The sequence below is a fragment of the Heteronotia binoei genome, chromosome 15 (genome assembly GCF_032191835.1).
Source record: "Heteronotia binoei isolate CCM8104 ecotype False Entrance Well chromosome 15, APGP_CSIRO_Hbin_v1, whole genome shotgun sequence".
NCBI classification, from domain to species: Eukaryota; Metazoa; Chordata; class Lepidosauria; order Squamata; family Gekkonidae; genus Heteronotia; species Heteronotia binoei.
This window is the reverse complement of record NC_083237.1, coordinates 67,113,018-67,135,240: the sequence shown is the minus strand read 5'-3', so window position 1 is coordinate 67,135,240 and position 22,223 is coordinate 67,113,018. Positions and strand designations below refer to the sequence as shown.

The 22,223-nt window shown below is 45.3% G+C and overlaps 1 protein-coding gene across 11 annotated transcripts in view; it reads right to left on the bottom strand.

The window, feature by feature from the left end:
* TANC2 (tetratricopeptide repeat, ankyrin repeat and coiled-coil containing 2) overlaps nucleotides 1–22,223 on the bottom strand; it is a 238,424-nt gene that overhangs the window by 158,014 nt on the left and 58,187 nt on the right. For 6 of the 11 annotated variants that reach the window (XM_060255815.1, XM_060255816.1, XM_060255817.1 and 3 more), the window contains 2 exons: nucleotides 19,308–19,415; nucleotides 5,143–5,325 (listed from right to left, as the gene is read on the bottom strand). In XM_060255815.1, the coding sequence (XP_060111798.1) occupies nucleotides 5,143–5,325; nucleotides 19,308–19,415 (291 nt within the window). The remainder of the gene's footprint in view (nucleotides 1–5,142; nucleotides 5,326–19,307; nucleotides 19,416–22,223) is intronic. The other 5 variants (XM_060255821.1, XM_060255822.1, XM_060255824.1 and 2 more) reach the window with 1 other exon arrangement.

Here is a 22,223-nt window from a genome sequence, read left to right as displayed (position 1 = left end):
CTGCATGCTGGCTGTAGGGTCCCCTTTCTGCTCCTCCAAAAAGCACTTTGTTTCTTCCAGCGTTGCTTGAATCTCTGCCTGGGGGGTTTCCTCCTCTCCCACTCAGGCACCCAAACGACCTACAAATTTCTGGGGGGCTTGTCTAACTGCCTTCTTCCCTGGTTGTGGGGTCCCCTTTCTGCTCCTCCAAAAAGCACTTTGTTTCTTCCTGAGTTGCTTGAGTCTCTGCCTGGGGGGTTTTCTCTCTCCTCTCCCACTCAGGCACCCAAACTATCTACAGATTTCTGGGGAGCTTGGCCAACTGCCCTCTTCCCTGGCTGTGGGGTACCCTTTCTGCTCTTCCAAAAAAGCATCCTTTCTCCTCTGCCACATATTCCTGCACATTCCCTTAGCTAGCCCACCAGTGCCCCCTCCCACAGCTGTGCAGTGAGTCCCAGTTGCCAGGCTTGGTTGTCCCTGTCACCTTCCCAGGGAGGATGGAAGGCCTGGCCCCAATCAGTCATCCCGTCGCCAGGGCTGGGGGAAGGCACAGCCACCTGCAGCCATGGGTGGTTCCTGAGGAGGCACTCTGGGAGTCTGATGCCTGTAGCTTAACCAGTTCTCAAAATGGTGCAGGACAACTCCCCCCAAAACAGTGTCCTGGAGACACCTTGCTTGGTGGTCTGCTACTTGGATTCCCCCAAATCCGACATGCATGTAACATGTGGGCCATATGGAGAGTCACCCCAGGGAGAAATTGTGTGTGCTGAAGGCCTCTAGCTCACCCAGGTCAGTTTTTGTCACTCCTGAGCAAGCAGAGGTGACATCCCTTTGAAAAGCACTGCACTGAATGACCTTTTTAGGGGTCTGTAACTCAGCCCCCCGAAGTCCAATGTGGACCAAACTTGGTGGGTACATTGAAGAGAGTGATCTGGAGACAACCTGCTATTTTGGAACCTTGAAGCCCTGTATGGGGTTTTTTAAACCCCAGTTTGGTGTAGTGGTTAAGTGTGTGGACTCTTATCTGGGAGAACCGGGTTTGATTCCCCACTCCTCCACTTGCACCTGCTGGAATGGCCTTGGGTTAGCCATAGCCCTAGCAGAGGTTGTCCTTGAAAGGGCAGCTGCTGTAAGAACTCTCTTAGCCCCACCCACCTCACAGGGTGTCTGTTGTGGGGGAGGAAGGTAAAGGAGATTGTGAGCCGCTCTGAGACTCTTCGGAGTGGAGGGCGGGATACAAATCCAATATCTTCATCTACCTCACAGGGTGTCTGTTGTGGGGGAGGAAGGTAAAGGAGATTGTGAGCCGCTCTGAGACTCTTCGGAGTGGACAGCAGGATATAAATCCAATATCTTCATCTACCTCACAGGGTGTCTGTTGTGGGGGAGGAAGGGAAAGGAGATTGTGAGCCGCTCTGAGACTCTTCGGAGTGGAGGGCGGGATATAAATCCAATATCTTCTTCTTCTTCTTCTAAAAACTGAACCAGTTCATGAACTGGTTTGTGAACCAAGCTGTGGTTCAGTTCACGAACTGGTCCGGGAACCGGTCCAGTTCTGTTCGTGATCCAAACTAGCATTTTCTGGACTGTGCCCATCCCTACTATTTGTGCTGCAGCCATGGAACAATTCCAAGCAGTGAGATGAAGCAAGTACACACCCCTGTCATGACTGGAGGCCTGGTGTGGCCTAGGAGTAGACACAGGGGCCCACATCTCCCAGGATTCCTTCTATTGGGTAGCAGAGTTTTGGAAGGAAAACTAGCTGTGGGGGAGGGGAGGGCTGGGAGGAAAGCATAAGGGAAGCTGTTCTCTTTGGAAGGGCTGCAATCCGGAGAGAAGGCTGCAGCTGGAGGAAGGGATTCCTCACCCAAAGGAGGTGGTGAGTTTGTGATTTCAGTGGGTGGGCATGTCCACTTAGACGCATTAGGGTTGTTTCTCTATTTGCACCAATCTTTACTGTTTCTTTATTCACTGTTGCACTAACCAAGTCTTTTACTGTTAGAACACTATAAATAAACTGTTATTGTTAAGCTGCCTGGGTCCTCACTTCTCCTTGGCTGTGGCTAAAAGGTATCTGTTAATAAGGAAGACAGAGGGGTCGGATGGGTGCTTTGGGCCCCCCAGACACACCCTTCCCAGAGTGGTGGCAGCCAGCAGAAGGCTCTTCCGGGCCCCCTGCAGACCTTCCAAGAAAACTTTATACATATATTTTTAAATGGAGCATTCCGCCCAAAAAAGATGAAAGGCAAAGAAACCAATGAAAGGGCCCAGTGCAGACAGATGTCAAAGTACCCCACATGCTTCAGGATGATACAGGCAGACCAAGTACACTGTGTCAATAAAAAAATGTATATAAAAGGCATGGGGAACATGTATATAAATCTACTCCATTTGTGGCCATAAGAGTTCCTGTATTTGAGCACAGTCTTTCCAATCAGGGACTTCCACACAATCAACACTTTGCTGTTGTCTGTCTGAAGAGATACTGACATTTATCAGCTGTAGAAGCTTTGGAAACCAAGGGATCCTCATAGGATATAGAATCATCCAATCATAAGTTGGAAGGGACCTCCAGGGTTATCCAGTCCAACCCTCTGCACAATGCAGGAAATGCATAGCACAGCCCATTCTCCTCTACTCTTGGCGTGCCAGCATTAAAGCTGGGCCCTGGGTTGGCTCAGGGGCAGAACATCTGCTTGGCATGCAGAAGGTCTCAGGCAAAATCCTCAGCAGCATCTCCCATTAAGCAGACCAGGCAGTAGGTGATGTTAAAGATTTCCAGGATAAGAGGACAAGTTTTCTTTCGGATTAAAATCTGGTTAAATGACAGGAAGCAAAAAGTACAAATACAAGGGCGGTTCTCACAAGGGGGGGGGAAGTAAGCAGTGAGGTCCCACAAGGATCAGTATTGGTACTATTTAATGTATTCATAAATGTGGCTAGATTAAATGCATTCCCCTCCAAAGTTTTACAGGGGAGATATCATTGAGAACCTCTATGTGAAAGACTCTGTTCCTGCAGAGTGAATATTCCCGACTCAATTCAGCATATATTGCTCTATTGTTCCATATATCATAATCTCCGTAAAGAACTATTTTGCAAGCTTTCTTTGTCCCCAGATTTGTCTACTCTGCCGCCCTGTAATTATTTACTGAATGATACTAAGTGGGAGGTTACTGAGGCTGTGGCAAAAATTTTGGCAGACATTCTTAAATTTAAATCTGACCATGTATGAATGCACATGTAATCTGTTTCTTTTTTATTTTATCTCCAACATTTAAACTTTTTACATTCTGTGTATTCTCATTTGTGATTGTTATGCCATTAAAGGTTTGGTATGGTATGGTGGAGGGACGGTGGCTCAGTGGTAGAGCATCTACATGGGAAGCAGAAGGTCCCAGGTTCAATCCCCGGCATCTCCAAAAAAGGGTCCAGGCAAATAGGTGTGAAAAACCTCAGCTGGAGACTCTGGAGAGCCATGAATGGGGCTGTGGCTCAGTGGTAGAGCATCTGCTTGGGAAGCAGAAGGTCCCAGGTTCAATCCCCGGCATCTCCAACTCAAAAGGGTCCAGGCAAATAGGTGTGAAAAACCTCAGCTGGAGACCCTGGAGAGCCGCTGCCAGTCTGAGAAGAAAATACTGACTTTGATGGACCGAGGGTCTGATTCAGTATAAGGCAGCTTCATATGTTGGGGAGGGACGGTGGCTCAGTGGTAGAGCATCTGCATGGGAAGCAGAAGGTCCCAGGTTCAATACCCGGCATCTCCAAAAAAGGGTCCAGGCAAATAGGTGTGAAAAACCTCAGCTTGAGACCCTGGAGAACCATGAATGGGGCTGTGGCTCAGTGGTAGAGCAACTGCTTGGGAAGCAGAAGGTCCCAGGTTCAATACCTGTCATCTCCAAAAAAGGGTCCAGGCAAATAGGTGTGAAAAACCTCAGCTTGAGACCCTGGAGAGCCGCTGCCCATCTGAGAAGACAATACTGACTTTGATGGACCAAGGAGGGTCTGATTCAGTAGAAGGCAGCTTCATATGTCCATGGTATTCATAAATGACCTGGAACTAGGGGTGAGTAGTGTAGTGCCAAATTACTCAGGATGGTGGAAACCAAGACTGACTGTGAAACAACGTGGCAAATGAAGATCAACATTGGTAAGTGTCGGGTGATGCACACTGAGATTAAAAAAAAACATCTCAGCACTTGGTTGTACCACTTCATGTGTAAGCCTCATAAACAGCCCCTACAACTCCCACAAAACTTGCGCTTAACATTCTGGATGAACTGAGGATATCTTTCAATCAGACATCAAGTAAGTAAAAACTCCCCTCCTCAGTTAACAGCGAACATTCAATACTCAACCCTTCCACCACCGACCCATGTGCAGATTAGCAGACTCACTGCTGACATCATCTACCCCTAGACTCTGGCAGAATGTGAGGAACAAGGAGTCGAGAAGGACTCCTGACACGAGTTCTTAGATTCTAGTATTGTTTTCCTTACTTATTAATTCTATTCCATATTGTAAGTTGTTATTATTCTGTTTGCTCATTTATTCATTTAATCATTATATCCATATCCTTTGGCATGTAATCAACATATATTTTATTAATCTAATAACTATTTACATCACCATGTACATGAGTATGTAATCACCATGTAGCCAGAATTTATTTTGTAGTTTTAATATTGTTAGCTATAGGAAAGAAGTGGTGGGAGCATCAGCCTTAGAACATTTCTTCAAGGACTGTTGTTATCTGGTATCCAAGGCAACCGACTGGCCTGGTCCAGGCAGATGCTCCTGCCAACGGAAAATTAACCTAGAACTGAACGTAGATAGTGTAAGGCTTGGGAATCTTTTAAAATGTGTGTAGAGCGGAAACTTTGGGCACTCAACTTAGAACTGTTATATCTGTATATAAATAAGTACTTGATTCCAATTAAGCCAGTTCTGGCAAGGATACCCTTGCCGAGTACCTGATCATTCAACAAAAGCCTTTTCTGTATTGATAAGAGAAGTCTCTTTGAATGAATCTGAGCAAAACCTCACACAGAAAGCCCATACAAACTGGCAGGCACTTTAGCAACGTTGTTTTAGTCCTCTTGGCTTGGGACCAAACGTTTACCCAACATTTCATACATCAATAAGCTCATGGAAGATCCTTACCAGTTAGCTTCTTCATAGGCTGAAGCCGAACACTGATCGACTGATGCGTTAGTAATGGGGAAGAAGGGAGAGAGCGGGACACGCCTTCCATAATCCGAATATGCTGCATTCCTTCAGGCACTGGGGGTGATGGGAGAGCATACTCCGATTCGAAAGCACAGTCGTTCTCTGCAGAGTTGCCACCTGACAGGAAGGACAGCAGAAAACATCATTAATAGATACTCCTCCCTTGTTCTGAAACAGCTCATAGCCTGGCAATGGGTTATCTTGGCAAAGACTGCCAGTTCTCTATATAGAAGCATGGGTTAAAATAGGCCAATTTCGTCTAAGAATCAAACCGCTTTTCATAAATTCCCAGGAAGTGAAAACTGTCTAGTTCCACAGACCAGCAATCTCAAGCTGGGCTCTTTTCCTTCAGGACATACATTGGTCCGTCAGTGAATCCAGTTTTACAGGCTGCATAGCTAAAGATGATCCACCACTGTTGGGCGCAGGGGACAGCAGCCAACATGCCCTCGGTGGCAGGGATCGGAAGTATTGATGCAAACTCTGATTCCAGGGCACAAATACAAATCAATATGGAATAATAAACTTTTCAATTAAGCAAGAGCATCCAAATTTTTGGAAGATACTGCATTTCAGCCTTCTATCAATACAATTTTGGTTCCCGAGACTGGGAAATTTCCTCAAGACCCAAATCCTCCACTCCAGGATATTAGGGGTATTTCCCTGTTTATGCAGAAACTCTTACTTTGCCTAAAGTGACTCCATTTTACTGCCCTGATCAAATGTGACATTATTTCAGGATACCAGGTTTATGCTTAAACCAGTAGATTTCCCCATCTGCCTCTTTTCCTCCCCTTTCAACTTCTCTACTCTTACTTGGTCTTAACATTCAAATAGCAATGAGCATGTACAGCACTCAGCAGGCCGTGGGGAGTGGCCTTTTAAAACTATTCTAGTTTATATTCATCTGAGTAAGGGTCCCTGAGTATGCAAATACCCCAACCATGTCTGTGGGTGCCTTTGTAATAGGTATATCAATATGGGAAAGAATGGTTATGCTGGGTTAGGAAGACCCAGGAATTAGGAATGGGAAAGACTCATTTTCTGTTTCTCTATAGTTGGGCCAGAATAAAATAAGAAACTGAGGATCGGTGTCATAATGCGCCCATTACTGAACTCTCCCCCCTTTCTTTTGCTCCTCCTAAATACTATAATACTAAATACTATAAGTCAGTCTATACACCCAATTTATCATAAAGAAAACTGGGTTAGAGTTAGATGAAGTTAGAGTTAGGTGAAAACTGGTGGAAGGAATATTAAGAAAAACTTTCTCCAGTAGAACACGGCACTTGAGCCCGAAAGATTCTACAAACCCTAATATTAATACAATTTGAGATAAGCAGATGATACCACATTACCGGCAAAAAACAGTGAAGAGCTGAAACAACTCCTGGTGGTCAAAGGAGTGAAACATCAAGAAGACAAAAGTCATGGCTACTGAGGAATTTACATAACTTTAAAACTGTTAAAAAAAAAGTTTTGATTCCTTGGCTCCAACATCCATCTCCAGGGAGACTGCAGCAACCAAGAGATCCAGAAGAGACTGGGAGACACGGGAGGGCAGCCATGAGGAAACTAGAAAAGGTTGTTAAGTGTAAGGAAATGTTGCTAGCAACCAAGATCAAGCTAACTGATACTATGATATTCCCCATTACTGTATATGGATGAGAAAAAAGCTGACAGGAAGAAAATTGATCCATTTGAAATGTGATGTTGGAGGAGAAATTTATGGATACCACGGACTGCCAAAACGACAAATAAGTGGGGTTCTAGATCAAATCAAGCCCTTTAAAGCTAAAATGAGTAAACTGAGGCTATCATATTTTGGTCACATTGTGAAAAGACAAGATATTCACAGACCTCCTTCACTAGCACCCATCGCATGCCTCTTGCAAAGTGGACAGCGAGTCACACATGTCCATGTCCAAGAAAAATGACAGTCTCAGAAGCTGAAACAAGTATGCGGAACCCTAAAACACGTTTGTGGAGGGGGAGAGGTGTTGAGATAGTGAGAGACGGGTGCTGTGGTTAGATATGTCCCTGTGAGAAGCACAGAGAGAAATGTTATGAACGTGTGAGAAGCAGGGGTGGTGCACACAAGTGACAACAATTCGCATCCTCTGAAATCTCTTTATTCCCTCTCAGTAAAATGTTTTCCTAGATGCTTAATTCTTGTAGCATGCACTCCACACTATGGCTTTAATTGCAGCCTGAAACTCACTTTCTTGATTAATCTGCTCTATATGTACTTTGAGATTTCCATCACAATCGTTTGATTTGCAATCTGTGCTCCATGGTTGTTATATGTTATCTGTGCTCCATGGTTGTTATATATAGAGCTCCCCCAGGAAACCATGGAGAAGAAAGAAGCAAGAGGCAGGCTTCCTGTCACAGGGGACTCCTAACCAGAAAAGGGTGCGCCTCTTGGGGACAGGAACGGATGACACCCCCTTTGGGGGTGCTTCACCTGGCCACGGAGGGGCGGCACTGCTGCTCTTCCTTGGCAGAGAGAGGCGGCAGGAGGAGCCCAGAAATGGCAGCAGCCTCAACAAGCAGGCCTCCTGACTTCCTGCGCCTGACCAACCAGCCCCCCAGGTGAGCCCCCTGCCACTTCGCAGCAGGCCCAGCCAGGGGGATGGAGGCATGGAACGGGGGCAGTGAGGCAGCTGCAAGGGCAGAAGGCAGGGGTCTAGGTTTCCCAAAATCCAGGCACCACTCCTGGCGGGGCCACATCCCATCTTCAGAATGGAAGATGGTGCCAGAAAACAACCCTGTCATCCCTAAAAGATTCATATTCTATACCTCCAAGAGGACATGAGCAGATCTATTGTTCTGGGATCCTTATTATTATTATTACTATTCCACCCATTCCCCCGTTTGAGGGCTCAGAGCAGAGTACATCATAAATAGTAATAAAATCACAGTAAAATTACAACAGCATCACAATAAAAACCAATTACAACATTTAGTAAAGTACAACAGGATGATCCAGCAAGATGACGTAACAATAGCACAGTAGAATAGTACAGCGGTAGAGTAGTACAGGATTTGCCACAGGCCCAAGATTGCCCTGTATGGCGAACTTTCCACCGGCCATCGAAAAAAGAGAGCTTCTACGGATTTGTACGATTCTTGATAAAAATTGTACTAAATGTGTTAGCCAGCATATCACAATGTTTGTTTGTTTGTGGCTCCACTTGGGAAGCACTGCATGATCTTGGGACAGACCGGTCAGGACCTTAGGTTCAGGGTCACAGAGAAACTGCAAGTGCGCTCTTCACAACAAATTCAGATTCTGAAGAAAATTTTCAAACAAGCCTTCTGCAAAGCTAAAAACGTACACAGGAAATCCTTATTGACATCTAAGATTCGTGATAACCAGGCCTTGAATTCAGCGGGAGCTCACAGGAGCACAGCTCCTGAACTGTTCTGAGGGTTCCCCCTCCTCCTCCCCACCTACCTACCTTGTTCATTGAATAGTAGGTGCAGCTGCATAACAATCCCTGGATGAGCTCCGCCACCTATTTTTCTACAAAATGACCCCTAGTGGTAACAACAAAGACAGAATGAGTATCCTGTTAACTTATGATGGCACTTTTGCTCGGATGAGACACACAGTTGAAGCAGCACTGCTGTTGTCTGCGCAAGACCCTCTGCCAGCGGCACCTTCTGCTGTTGCCGTTGCTGCCCAGCGGCTGCCCTTCAAGGGTTCATCTGCCCTTCTGCTTTCCCTCTTTTCTGAATAAAGATTTCTCTTCAAAGTTCCCCCCGCCTGTTGACTCTCAAGGATGCAGAATATGCAAGTAATCTTCCTATTGTAAAGCAGAAATGCCTCTCCCCCGGGTTCCCATATATATCAGCAAGCCAGGAATGTGTGGGAAACAGGAGATGTTGTAGTACCCAAATGAGTAGTTGATAGTATGCTTTGAACCCTCTGCGCAATTCACATCTGTATGTTATGCTTTTGAAGTTATCCGAACTTTGCCTTTGAAGTAGCCTTTAAGATGCTATGCTATGTAACATTTTGTATCACTTCCAAGGTATCGTTCCTTGAAGCAAGTATTGGATTATCAATAAAACGAGTCTTTGATTTAAACAATAGCTCGATTATTCAAAATACCGATGCTTGACACAAGTACTTGAAGGGCTGTCATATAGAGGATGGGGTGGAATTGCTTTCTGTGGCCCCAGAAGGTAGGATCAAAACCAATGGGCTGAAATGAAATCAAAAGGGTTTCCGGCTCAACCTTAGGAAGAACTTCCTGACCATTAGAGCGGTTCCTCAGTGGAACAGGCTTCCTCCTCAGGAGGTGGTGGGCTCTCCTTCCTTGGAGGTTTTGAAACAGAGGCTAGATGGCCATACGACACCAATGAAGATCCTGTGATTTTAGGAGGAGGTATTTGTGAGTTTCCTGCATTGTGCAGCGGGTTGGACTAGATGACCCTGGAGCTCCCTTCCAACTCTATGATTCTATATGAACATATGAAGTTGCCTTATACTGAATCAGACCCTCAGTCCATCAAAGTAAGTACTGTCTACTCAGACTGGCAGTGGCTCTCCAGGGTCTCAAGCTAAGGTTTTTCACGCCTACATGCCTGGACCCTTTTTAGCTGGAGATGCCGGAGATTGAACCTGGGACCTTCTGCTTACCAAGCAGATTCTCTACCACTGAGCCACCGTCCCTCCCCTCACTTGTTCTTTTTCATGAACAATCCTGACCAGAGAGATACATGGTAGCCAGGGCAGCAATGAAATCCTGAGACTGTTCCAGGCCCTGAGAACAAGAGCCTTGGAAGGCCAATGCACTCCCCACTTGTTATCCTCCAATTCAGGTTCCACAGAAACTGCTGGAGTTGAGACAAAGAGATCATACTCCTGCCCTTCAGCCTCATCCCTGTCACACAGGCCAGATCTATTTTATCTTCTAAGTACAAGATAATATCAAAGATTTCAGGTTTTCACAGCTGGTAACATCATTAGGGTTTGTAGAATCTTTCGGGCTCAAGTGCCATGTTCTACTGGAGAAAGTTTTTCTTCCAGACGTTTCGTTCTTGGCTGCGGAGAACATCCTCAGTGGCGTTGCAGCCGGAGCAGGCGCTCTGACCTTCTTGGCTGCTGTGCATTGAGTGAGGCCAGGGCTGCTGGAGAGCTGCTATTTCTAGGCTGGAGGGGGTGTGGTGAAAGGCACATCCACAAACCTATTGCCCTTTCACCACACCACCTCCAGCCTAGAAATAGCAGCCCTCCAGCAGCCCTGGCCTCACTCAATGCACAGCAGCCAAGAAGGTAAGAACGCCTGCTCCAGCTGCAACGCCACTGAGGATGTTCTCCGCAGCCGAGAACGAAACGTCTGGAAGAAAAACTTTCTCCAGTAGAACACGGCACTAGAGCCCGAAAGATTCTACAAACCCTAATACAAGATAATACATTAACTCTGGTCCTAACTGACCTGGCATTTCATAGCACCAAGGTCAAAGCTCAGGGAACACATGATACCCTCACACCCACACTTCTCAAAACAGGACAGAGGCTGCCATATCTTCAATATAATTTTGCCCCCATGATCAAAGAAATTCTAGGACCAATTACATTTTTCTTAAAAGAACATATTTACAAATTCAGTCCATGCACTGAGAAAAAGAATACAGAGATTGTAAGTTAACGTGCAAACCTTAAGACCTCCACAAACACATTCTGTGTTCTCACATTCGGCCCGTGCGATATAATGTCAAACTATGGTTTATTTTTTGTGGAACCAGGATTTCTCAGATGAACACAGAATCCTGGTTTGACTCGACACGCAGTCATTCCAGACCTTTCTCCATTTCCTTCACCTCCTCTCCAAGGAGCCAGCTGGCATCCAAGGAGGTAGTGCAGCACTCAACTGAGAACAAAGCTGTGCTGTGTCAATGCCAACCAGCACCACTGTGAGGGAAACAAAGTCATAGAATCATAGAGTTGGGAGGGACCTCTGGGGTCAAAAGAGCTTGGCTCTTCCTCCATCTTTGCCCATTCTCAGGACAGCAAATGGCTCCTTCCTTAGGGACTTGCCAAGGAATGTTAATCCTTTCCTCGCATCAACCCAAGAAAACCAAACTCCCAGCTGCCTATTTAAGTACATCCCTCCCACACACATGTAAACAGCCAAGGTCACTCAAGGGGATCATTCCACCAATGAAACTTTATTCCACACCAAATGACCAAAAGTTGCTGTCTGTCATATTAGATGCTTGCAGCAGCTACTGTGTAATTGAAGAGTGCCGCAAGATATGAACGCAAGCAACACATTTTAAAAATACAGCACTTCTGAATCCCATGCACCTCCACCTGTTTACACTCAACCAACAGACACACAGGCAAATTACATTTTGGAAACTTTTCTGAACTGGAAAACTTATTCAAGGTAGCAGTTTAAATTAAATTAAAGGTATGTCAGTGTTGATTCTTTGCATATAGAACAGAGACGTGAATAGCATACGGCTAGTCTTCAATGTTAACCATGCTTAACCATGCACCACACCGATCACCTGAGCCAAGTGAAGTGTTCCTAAGACAAGCTTCTGAGCTACTGCTGAGTTCCATAAAACAGTTGCCGAGGCTTGTCCAAGGAAAATGGGAAACAGTATTGATGAGCATTAGCTGATTATCTCAATTTGAATGTAAACAAGGGTTATGTTTCTTTGTTGCTATTACTGGATTTATCAGCAGATTTCATGCAGTAGACCATATCAGTCTTCTGAGACGACTGGAGGAAGCAGTAGGTATCATTTAATTTTTCTTTCAAATGGGACTCAGATGGCTGCTGTTGGAGACCAGTTGTCCTCAGTGAGGGATTTCTCATGCTGCTTAATGTTTCTGAAAGCCTTTGGGAGGGATCATTCAGAGCTCCGGGTGAGGTGCCACATTAATATGCTGATTACACCAAGCTCTTTGCTTCTTTGTCCAGACCATCAGATGCCGATGAAGAGAAGGAGGAGGAGGATTTATACCCCACTCTTCACTCAGGAGCCCCGTGGCACAGAGTGTTAAAGCTGCAGTACTGCAGTCCTAAGCTCTGCTCACAATCTGAGTTTGATCCCGGTGGAAGCTGGGTTTTCAGGTAGCTGGCTCGAGGTTGACTCAGCCTTCCATCCTTCTGAGATCGGTAAAATGAGTACCCAGCTTGCTGAGGGGAAAGTGTAGATGACTGGGGAAGCCAATGGCAAATCTCATGGCCTCATAAAAAGTCTGCTGTGAAAACGTTGTGAGAGCAACGTCACCCCAGAGTTGGAAACGACTGGTGCTTGCACAGGGGACCTTTCCTTTCCTTTTCCTTCACTTTCAGAATGATTTATAATCTCCTTCCCTTCCTCTTCCCACAACAGACAACCTGTGAGGTAGATGGGGCTGAGAGAGCTGTCCAAGATCTGCTCTTGAGAGAACTGTGACTGACCCAAAGTCACCCACCTGACTGCCAGTGGTATTTCATCGCTGAGATTCCTAAGCCAGTGTTTGGCTGCTGCTCTTAAATGACCGAGGGTGGCCAAGTAGAAACTGAATCCTGAAAAGATGGAGGTATGGTCGATTGGAGGATATGGGTTCAAGCTTACCTTTGTGGATTCAACTAACAATCCAGAAGCTATACTTCACCCTGAATTACTGCTGGGCCAGCAAGTCAATAAAGCTGTGAAAAAATTCTTTCTTCCACCTTCACTTAGAGTGTAAGTTGTCTCCCTACCTTGAGCTGGCCAGTCTAGCCACAAGAAACAGAGGCTAGATGGCCATCTAACAGCAATGAAGATCCTGTGAATTTAGGGGGAGGTGTTTGTGAGTTTCCTGCATTGAGCAGGGGGTTGGACTAGATGACCCTAGAGGTCCCTTCCAACTCTATGATTCTATGAATGAATGAGCCGCTTGAAGATTAAACTTGTAACACACTCTGCATGAGGCTGCATGCAAAGACTCAGAGGGGCGTGAGTTTCAAGACGTTCAAAGAGGGGTGGGAGTTTCTTTAAAACGAAATATTAAAAGCACAATTACAGACAATTACTAACAAGAAGAAAAAATGGGAGAAGCCTAAAGAAGCCAAGGTGGCTCCATAAACAGCTCTCTAAAGACTTGTTAGGAAATGGAAAGAGGGCCTTAGAACCAAGGATGAATATAAACAAATCATCAGTGCCTGTAGAGAAAGAGTTAGGAAAGCTAAAGCTCAGTATGAGCTTAGGCTGGCCAAAGATGCTAAAACCAACAAAAAAGGGTTCTTTTCTTATGTCCTGAGTAAGAAAAAGAGCAAGGACATGGTAGGCCCATTGTGAGGGCAGGAAACTGAAATTGTAACATGTGATGAAGAGAGGGCGGAACTGCTCAGTTCCTACTTTTCCTCAGTCTTCTCTTCTAAGGGAAACAGGGCTCAACATGTAAAACCTATAAGGAGAGAAGCGAGTCGCAACACAAGCTCAGCATAGGTAGTACATAAACACCGAGTTTCTTTAAACAAAACTAAGTCCTCAGGGCCAGAGGAACTGCATCCAAGGATTCTAAAAGAGCTTACAGATGTAATTTCGGAGCCTCTGGCTATTATTTTTGAGAATTCATGAAGAACAGGTGAAGTGTCGGAAGACTCGAGGCAGGCAAATGTCCCCATCTATATCTCCTAATCTGTGACCTGCCCAACTGTCTACTATATACCGTATTTTTCGCTCTATAAGATGCACCAGACCATAAGACGCAACTAGTTTTTAGAGGCGTTTGTGTGAATTTAGAGGTGTTTGTGTGAATTTTTTGCAGTATTCGCTACTTAAGACGCACACACTTTTCCCCCCACTTTTTTTGGGGGGGGGAAAGTGAGTCTTATGGAGCAAAAAATACAGTAGTTTTATATATGCCAAAAAAGGCTTGTCTGGTGTGTGAAGGGGAAAAAGGAGGACCCGGGTAGTTACTGACCCTTCAGCTTGACATCTATACCTGGAAAAGTTTTAAAACAAATCATTAAACAATTGAAGCAGGGCTGAAATAAAAAGATATTAAATAAGATAAATTGAAAGCCATCAATTAGGCACAAGGGCAAGAAAACAAAAGGTCAAACAAAGAGATTTTAAAAGTGCTTGCAGGATGCCTCTGTGAAATAATCCTTGCGAAAGTAAGGAAAGGGGAGTTAGCGGTGTGTACAGCTTGTAGAAGCATGGGGCAGCAAAAGAGGAAGTTAATCCTTCACCCATCGGTTCTGCCGCAGCTGCCTAAAAGAGGAAGTAGAAACTTGCTGGAATAAGCACTAAAATAAGCATTGAGCAAATGTACCTTGGAAAATGTCTCGGGAGCAAGTCAAAGGTGCAAATGTGTTTTTGATGAAGGATATTGCTGCAAGAGTGTTAACAACATCAATGCCATGTATGGAAAGACACCCCCCCCCCCCCGTCTCCTCCTTGTTCCTTTAGTAATATGATGCTTGCAATGACGTATGGGATATGGGGGTGGTCCTTTCCTGTAATTGTGCGATTGTTTACTGGAAATGATTGTCTGTGACTATAAAACTGTAGACCTTCCTGACACGAGTCTGATGTGGGGTCCGTGTACACGTTAAATAAACGGTTGTTTCTTCCTGATTTCGCCTATGGCCTCGTTTCTGCCTGACCAACGGCTAACGTTGCTGCTACACAATCAGTCCTGGAACATTTTAAAAGGATGGCTGTGATTACTAAGGGCTAGCATGGGTTTCTCAAGAACAAGTCACGTTAGATTAACCTTATCTCTCTCTCTTTTTTTTAGAAAGTGACTATCTTGCTGGATCAGGCTGCCCACTTGGATCTATCTTTCTGGATCAGGGGAATGCTGTACGCCTCATTTACTTGATTTCAGTAAGGCTTTTGATAAGGTAAGAGCCCCATGACACAGAGTGGCAAGCTGCAGTACTGCAATTCAAGCTCTGCTCATGACCTGAGTTCAATCCTGGCAGAAGCTGTGTTCAGGTAGCCAACTCATGGTTGACTCGGCTTTCCATCCTTCTGAAACTGCGGCTGATGAAACAGAGGCTGAGACGACCAGAGAGGCAGTGGTAGCGTACTCACAACGAAGTATCCAGAATATCCTAGAGGTTATTTATGCATACCTATGAGATGGACAGTCCAGGCCTCAAAGAGAAAATACTTTGCAGCCTGGATTGCATCTGCAAACTCACAAGAACCCAGACCAATTATTTAGTACGATTTGATCTTTAACGACTTTGCCACAAGGCAAACAAAATTCTAGGGAATTGGATATTGGCTGTGAGACTTTTGCCAATTTTGTCACAGATAAGGTCTTGTCACTCTGCCGTGACTTCCCTGCCACATTAGATACAGTGAGTGAACTTGATGTTCCAGGCATGTCTTCTGGTCTTGTTTTGGATTGCTTCACTCCACTCAGCATGGAGGAAGTCGACAGAGTTCTCTATTCTGTACGCCCTACACTGATAAAGGCAAGACTATGAGATCCTCTCCAGGTGATTGTCAACAGATCCCCCTAAAGGAGGCTGTGGTTCGTCCCCTCTTAAAAAACCATCCTTAGACCCGGCCATATTGGCAAACTATTGGCTGGTGCAACCCTTTTTGGGTAAGGTTATAGAGTGGGTGGTGGTAACACAGTTGTAGTTTTCTGGATAACGCTTCTGTGCTGGTCCCAGTCACGTTTTCACCCTTGTCACGGGATGGAGACAATCCTAGTTGCCCTCATAGATGACCTCCAGACATCTGGATCGAGGAGACTGGGCAGCGCTGTTGCCATTAGATCTGTCGGCTGCATTTGATACGATCAACCATCAGCTGCTAGCCAACCACCTCGCCGACATGGGGATTCAGGGGTTGGCCTCACTTCTTTTCTCCAAGGGTGGTGATTGAGGAGACATCGTCCCAGAGACACCCATTTATATGTGGTGTGCCTCAAGGGGTGGTGCTTTCTCAATGTTGTTTAGCATCTATATGCACCCCCTTGGCCCAGATTGTCTGGAGGTATGGGCTGAGGTGTCACCAATATGCAGATGACACCCAGCTCTAACTATTGATGGGTGGTCAGGCTGGCTCCACCCCAGAAAGTCTGGACCTGGCATTACAAGCCGTGGCACGGTGGATCAGGCTGAGTTGATTGAAGTTAAATCCGACAAAGATGGAGGTCCTTTACCTGAGTTGCGGCGGCCTGGGAGGGGAGATCCCTTTGCCAGCTTTTGATGGGGTGCCACTGGTACCAGCACCAAAGCTCAAAAGCCTGGGAATGCTACTGGAACCCCCCTTATCAATGGAGGTCCAGATAACAGCCACTGCCAAATCTGCCTTTTTCCATCTTCAGCAGGTAAGGCAGCTGGCCCCCTTCCTCAACTGCCATGACTACTGTAATGCCCTCTACATGGGGCTGCCCTTGTCTCAGATCCAGAAGCTGCAGCTGGTGCAGAATTCTGCAGGCTGGTTGTTGATGAGGCTCTCTGTACATGAGCACATCCAACCTGCGCTGGAAGCTGAACTGGCTGCCTGTAGCATACCGGATCCAATTCAAGGTGCTGGTACTAACCTTTAAAGCCCTATATCAAGGGTGTTGAACTCATTTGTTATGAGGGCTGGATCTGACATAAAGGAGACCTTGTCGGGCCAGGCCATGTGTGTACCTATTTAAGATTAGGCAGCAGAGATATAAACTTTATAGAGGACACAGACAAGCACAATTAAGGATTTTTTACCAAATATTAAAAGATGCTTAAAACATTAGCACTCGGTCTTAAAGATGCTTCTTTGTATTTCTACTGTGTGATCCAGGGAACTGGGTAAAGGAAGCTCTGACTCTTTCCCTCTCTCCCCAGGGGACCAAGAGAGAGGGAGTCAATAGAAGGAAGAGAGGCTTGGCTGTGTGATGGATAGAGCCTGGCAAAGCAAGCTCTGCCTCCCCCACTTCCTCCCCAAGGGAAGAGCCTCAGCCAATGGAGAACATAGCGGTTTTGCTCTGTAGCTCTTGTGTGATTGAGGAAGTCTGGCAAAGCAAGCTGTGATTCAGAAGGAACCAAGAGAGAGGGAGAAGGAAGCAGATGGCAGCCAGTTGCTCAGGGGACCTGATAGGAGCCCTCCGGGGGCCTGATTCGGCCCTGGGCCGCATGTTTGACACTCCTGCCCTATATGGCATGGGACCTGCCTAACTGTGGAATCACCTTTCCTTGCATATACCCCAGAGAGCACTGCGTTCAGGAGCCCTAAATCTTTTGTCAGTCCCTGGGCCAAAGGAGGCTAAACTAAGTCCAACCAGGGCCAGAGCCATCTCGGTGGCAGCACCAACGTTATGGAATAATCTCCCAAATGACATCAGGGCCTTACGAGATCTTGCCCAATTCCGTAAGGCCTGTAAAGCAACATTGTTTCAACATGCTTTTAAGAACAAAGGGGCGAGTGCTGCCAACTGCTTAGAAGCCGGATATATTTATATTACTATCACTGCGCTTTTGACCAAGGCCATCAGCATATCTGGAAACTACAAATGGGATGCTGTCCATTTATCTATTTATCTTATCAGCAGATATAGCACCATATAAGTTAATTTTATATATTATTGTTTTAATAAATGCTTAACGTTTCATACTAATATTGTTTTATAATATATTATTGTATTTTATGATGTTAATATGCTGTTAGCCATCCTGAGCCTGTTTGCAGGGAGAGCAGGATGAGAAAGAAAGAAAGAAAGAAAGAAAGAAAGAAAGAAAGAAAGAAAGAAAGAAAGAAAGAAAGAAAGAAAGAAAGAAAGAAAGAAAGAAAGAAAGAAAGAAAGAAAGAAAGAAAGGAAAGAAGGAAGGAAGGAAGGAAGGAAGGAAGGAAGGAAGGAAGGAAGGAAGGAAGGAAGGAAGGAAGGAAGGAAGGAAGGAAGGAAGGAAGGAAGGAAGGAAGGAAGGAAGGAAGGAAGGAAGGAAGGAAGGAATTTTTCAGTAAGTGGCTCCTATCTCACCGAGTGTGCTTCCAGAGGAAGTGAGATGGCCCCATTCTTAGAAGTTTTCAGGAGACCAACTTGGCTGAGCCTTTAATGGTGTTTGAGCTAAAGCTGTTTGCGGGAGGGGGAGAGCTGCCTTGAGCCACAAGGAAAAGGAGGAGTGTAAATGTTTTAATAAATATAGAAAATAAATTGTACTTCGGATCACACTGTACTTTTCGCAGGGGAAGCATTACCTATTGAGCAGAAAGACCTTGAGCAGGGGACTCCTAAAGGATCCCTTGATGATGAGTGAGGGAAGCAGCAGATTATTAAAAGTAACAAACTGACTGACTGTGCTTTGCATTCAAAATGAAAACAGTTGTACGCTAATAACTTCAGCAACATCTCTCAATGATTAGACTCCCTGCTACCCAAAGCAGCTGACTTATCAAAGACATTCTTTAGGGACAATAACACAAAACCTTCTAAACTGAGGCACAGAAATACTAAACACTGGAGTGAGGATCCTTACAGAGAATTAACAGTAAAAGACAGAACATAACCTCCTCCACTATGGCCCTGGAAGAGCGTTATGCTCTGCTGGTAGCAACCTGAGGTGATCCCTGGCTCTAGAGAGATCCTTGACATGAGGCAGGACTTCTTCAGCCCTGGCCCCGATCCGGTGGAACTCTCTGCCAGCTGACAGCAGGGTCCCGCAGGGCCTGCGAGGCAGAGATGTTCCGACAGGCTTTCGATTAATGACAGCAGCAGTTGCCTAGCTGGCACCCTTACTCCTTGTTCCCCTCTCATTCTCTCCCCCCACCCCAATATGACACCCATAGTCTGGAATTGTAAAAGTAGCAGGGCACCATTGGGGGGTTATAAAATGTTTTAATTATACTGTTTTAAGGTTTTTAACTTTCTGAGTTGTTGTATTACTGATGTAAATCACCCAGAGCCTGGCACTAGCCGGGATGGGGTGACTAATCAAACTACTATTACTACTACCCTGTGCTACCTGGAAACAAACGTTTATTCTGTTTCTGTTGGGCTCTTCAAGAGGTAGAGAGGTCCTAAATCTAGGTGGGATTGCAAGGTGCTGTACGGGGTATTTTTAGTGACAGGCAGCTTTTACGATACTGCAAGTGATTTTCCTACCCAGATGGAGGCAACCACCCACCCACCCACGCACACGCACACACACCCTGTGCCTCAATCTCTTCCTCCTCCTCAAGATGCACCCCTATGAGTGGATGAGCATGAAGGTCTTTTTCTTGCTCTTCCTCCTCCTCAGAAGCACTCTGCAGATCACCTGTACAGGGAAAGAGCAGCTGTTTAGTGCTTTGCATAGTTTCAATCCAGCTGTGCGTTTCCACAGAAAATGAACAGTAAAAAGAGAGATAATTCAGAGAGAAATGAAGCCAGCAGGTGGAAGTAGGAAGGCTGATAGCCAGACCTCTGAATCTGCCAAAACAATTGCCTTGCCTCTCCCATATAACACCAGTCCGCTGCTTTGCCCTCCCTTTTTGAACGAATTTGAATCCTGAACTTCTTCACTCCTAGTTAACAGATGCTGTGACGCCCTGGTGTGCTGTGGCAGGATAGGAGGCAGTATACCTGGGCAGTGCAAGCCAGGTGTTCCCGTGCTCAGGGGAGACGTGAGTGAAGGAGCTGATGCTGGTTCCACAGACAAGCCAAGGCTTGCTCAGATCATTCGTATGTCACTAAGTTGCAGCTTCCTAGAAGCAGAATGTCCCCAGCATAACTAGAGACCCAGGCTTTTCTCCAACAACCGAGCAGAGGGGAGCTTTGCCTTGTTGAGGCATCCTGAGACACTTCGGTGAGAAGGGCGGGATATAAGTCCAAAATATAAATTGTTCGCTTTCCCTCCAGCCTTTGTGAATATAAACGTCAATATTCCAGAGCCACTGGCTCTGTGAAAAAGTATAAACAGAGTAATGATATCAATAGCTCCATTGCTAGAGCCCAGGCAATCACCTGTGCCAGTCACAGGTGCTCTTTTCTCCCCTTTGCATCTCCTGGCATCCCTAGGACTTTGAGAAGGTGGAGGAGGTGGTAGAAATGAAGCTGATGCCAGACAGAATAGGAGCCAAGGGTGGGAGTCAGCACAAGGCGAGACATTTGTGAGTTGGTCCAGCCAGGTTTCTCTGTAGCCAACAAGGGCACAAGCAAGAACAGGAAGTTAAGTCACAATTAAACAGGATTGTGTCATGTATATACTGGAGGTCAGCTGTGGTGAAATAAACCAACTTCAGATCCTGAGTTCAGATCCTAGTTCAACAAATCTCAACTAACCAGAGATAGTAGAGTGGTTAATGTTCAGACATGGCTTTTAATTTTGACAATAAACGTCTTGCAAATCTTATTTTGAGCTGCAGAGAACTACCATGTGCACATTTAACCTAGAGTAATAACAGCAAACGAATGAATTATTCAAATCCTAAGGACTCAATCATTTTTATTTATTATTTTATTTTATTACGTTCAATTTCTATCCCGCCCTCTCCGCAAGCAGAGTCAGAGTGGCTAACAATCAACAGTATAATACAATTTTAAAAACCAGTAAAATACAGTTTAAAACATTTTAAAAACATTTTGTGGTGCTATACAATTTTTGATATAGCGGGATCTTTCTTCTTGATCATATGATGTTTGTAACTTCTCAGCGATGTGAGGTGGCAGTTCTTCCCAGTTAGGTATTGAAGGCCTGCCGGAACAATTCGGTTTTGCAGGCCCTGCAGAACTGAGAAAGGTTCTGCAGGGCCCTTATGGTCTCTGGGAAGGCATTCCACATTTCTGGAGCTGCCAGCGAGAAGGCCCTAGCCCATGTGGAACAGAGCCTGGCTTCCTTTGGTCCAGCGATGGACAATAGGTTTTGTGTCCCCAAACGCAGTGCTCTCTGGGGAACGTGCAGAGAAAGGCGGTACCATAGGTAGGCAGGCCCCCGACCATAAAGGGCTTTAAAGGTCAAAACTAAAACCAACACCAATTAGTTCATTTTAAATAGAAGCAGCCAGTTGCAACTGCCATTCTCATTGCATGTTTAATCATATGTAGAATGTCTTCATCTCTTCTTTTCTCTTATTTATTTGCTCACTGTCTCATGATAATATGATAACTGCCACCACTAAGGGCTTGTCTTCCCTGTGCAAATGTATGTAGGATAAGCTATAAGTAAGCACAGTATGTGAAACAGAAGAAAATGGTAACACAATGTTGAATTTAAGGTGGGGTCCTAACATTCCATTAAATCAAATCTTTCTTGGTTCTGGAATTGATGATGAGCCTATCGTATTCTGGCTGAGCCCCTTCTTCTTCTCCACCCCATTTCCTGTCCTGATGGAAACAAGACTATGATCTGCCTGCCTTTATCCCTCTTGTGTCATTTCCTGTTCTTCCCTCTTTTCCCTTTCCCCAAAGACCCCACCACTTGCACTTATGGAAAAGGTACAACAGCCACAGGGGTGCAGGTGGAAATCACTTACTGTCTCACCCATGGTCTGTTTTGTCAACAAGACTAATAAGAATTTGTGCTAACCGTAGTTTATCAGAAATCCACGATAAACCAAAGTTTATTTTTAAATTCAACTTAGTGTGCTACTTTTCTCCATTTCTGATTCTAAGAGGAATTCTCGGATATTACCCTTAGCACCCTTACATTGCCCAGCTGCTGGCAATGTGTTACTATGTATGTAGCCTGTTTACTACTGAGCTTCTGCAAAAAAAGAGTTGGTAAGGAGTGTTGGTCTCCAAAAGGAGAGGCTGCTCCAAGAAGATAAAAACAGCAGCTTTATTGTAGATCCATAAAAAACAACATCCTTCAAACAGCTGCAGCTGCCGGCAAGAAAAAAATAAAACTGATTACGAGGCATAGAACGTAAACTGTCAGGATAGGCCTGACATGCTGTTTCTGTAAAATGATATCATGTGAGCATTCCGACATGCTCTTTCTGTATTTTATGTATCTTCTGACACGACCTGGTTGTCATTTTTTTTATGACCTCCTGTTTCATGAGAAACCTGATTACAATGCTTGTCTAGCAAACCTCTGACTTCTGAACTCTAACTTTTAACTTTGGTTGCTGGTAACAGGCATAAC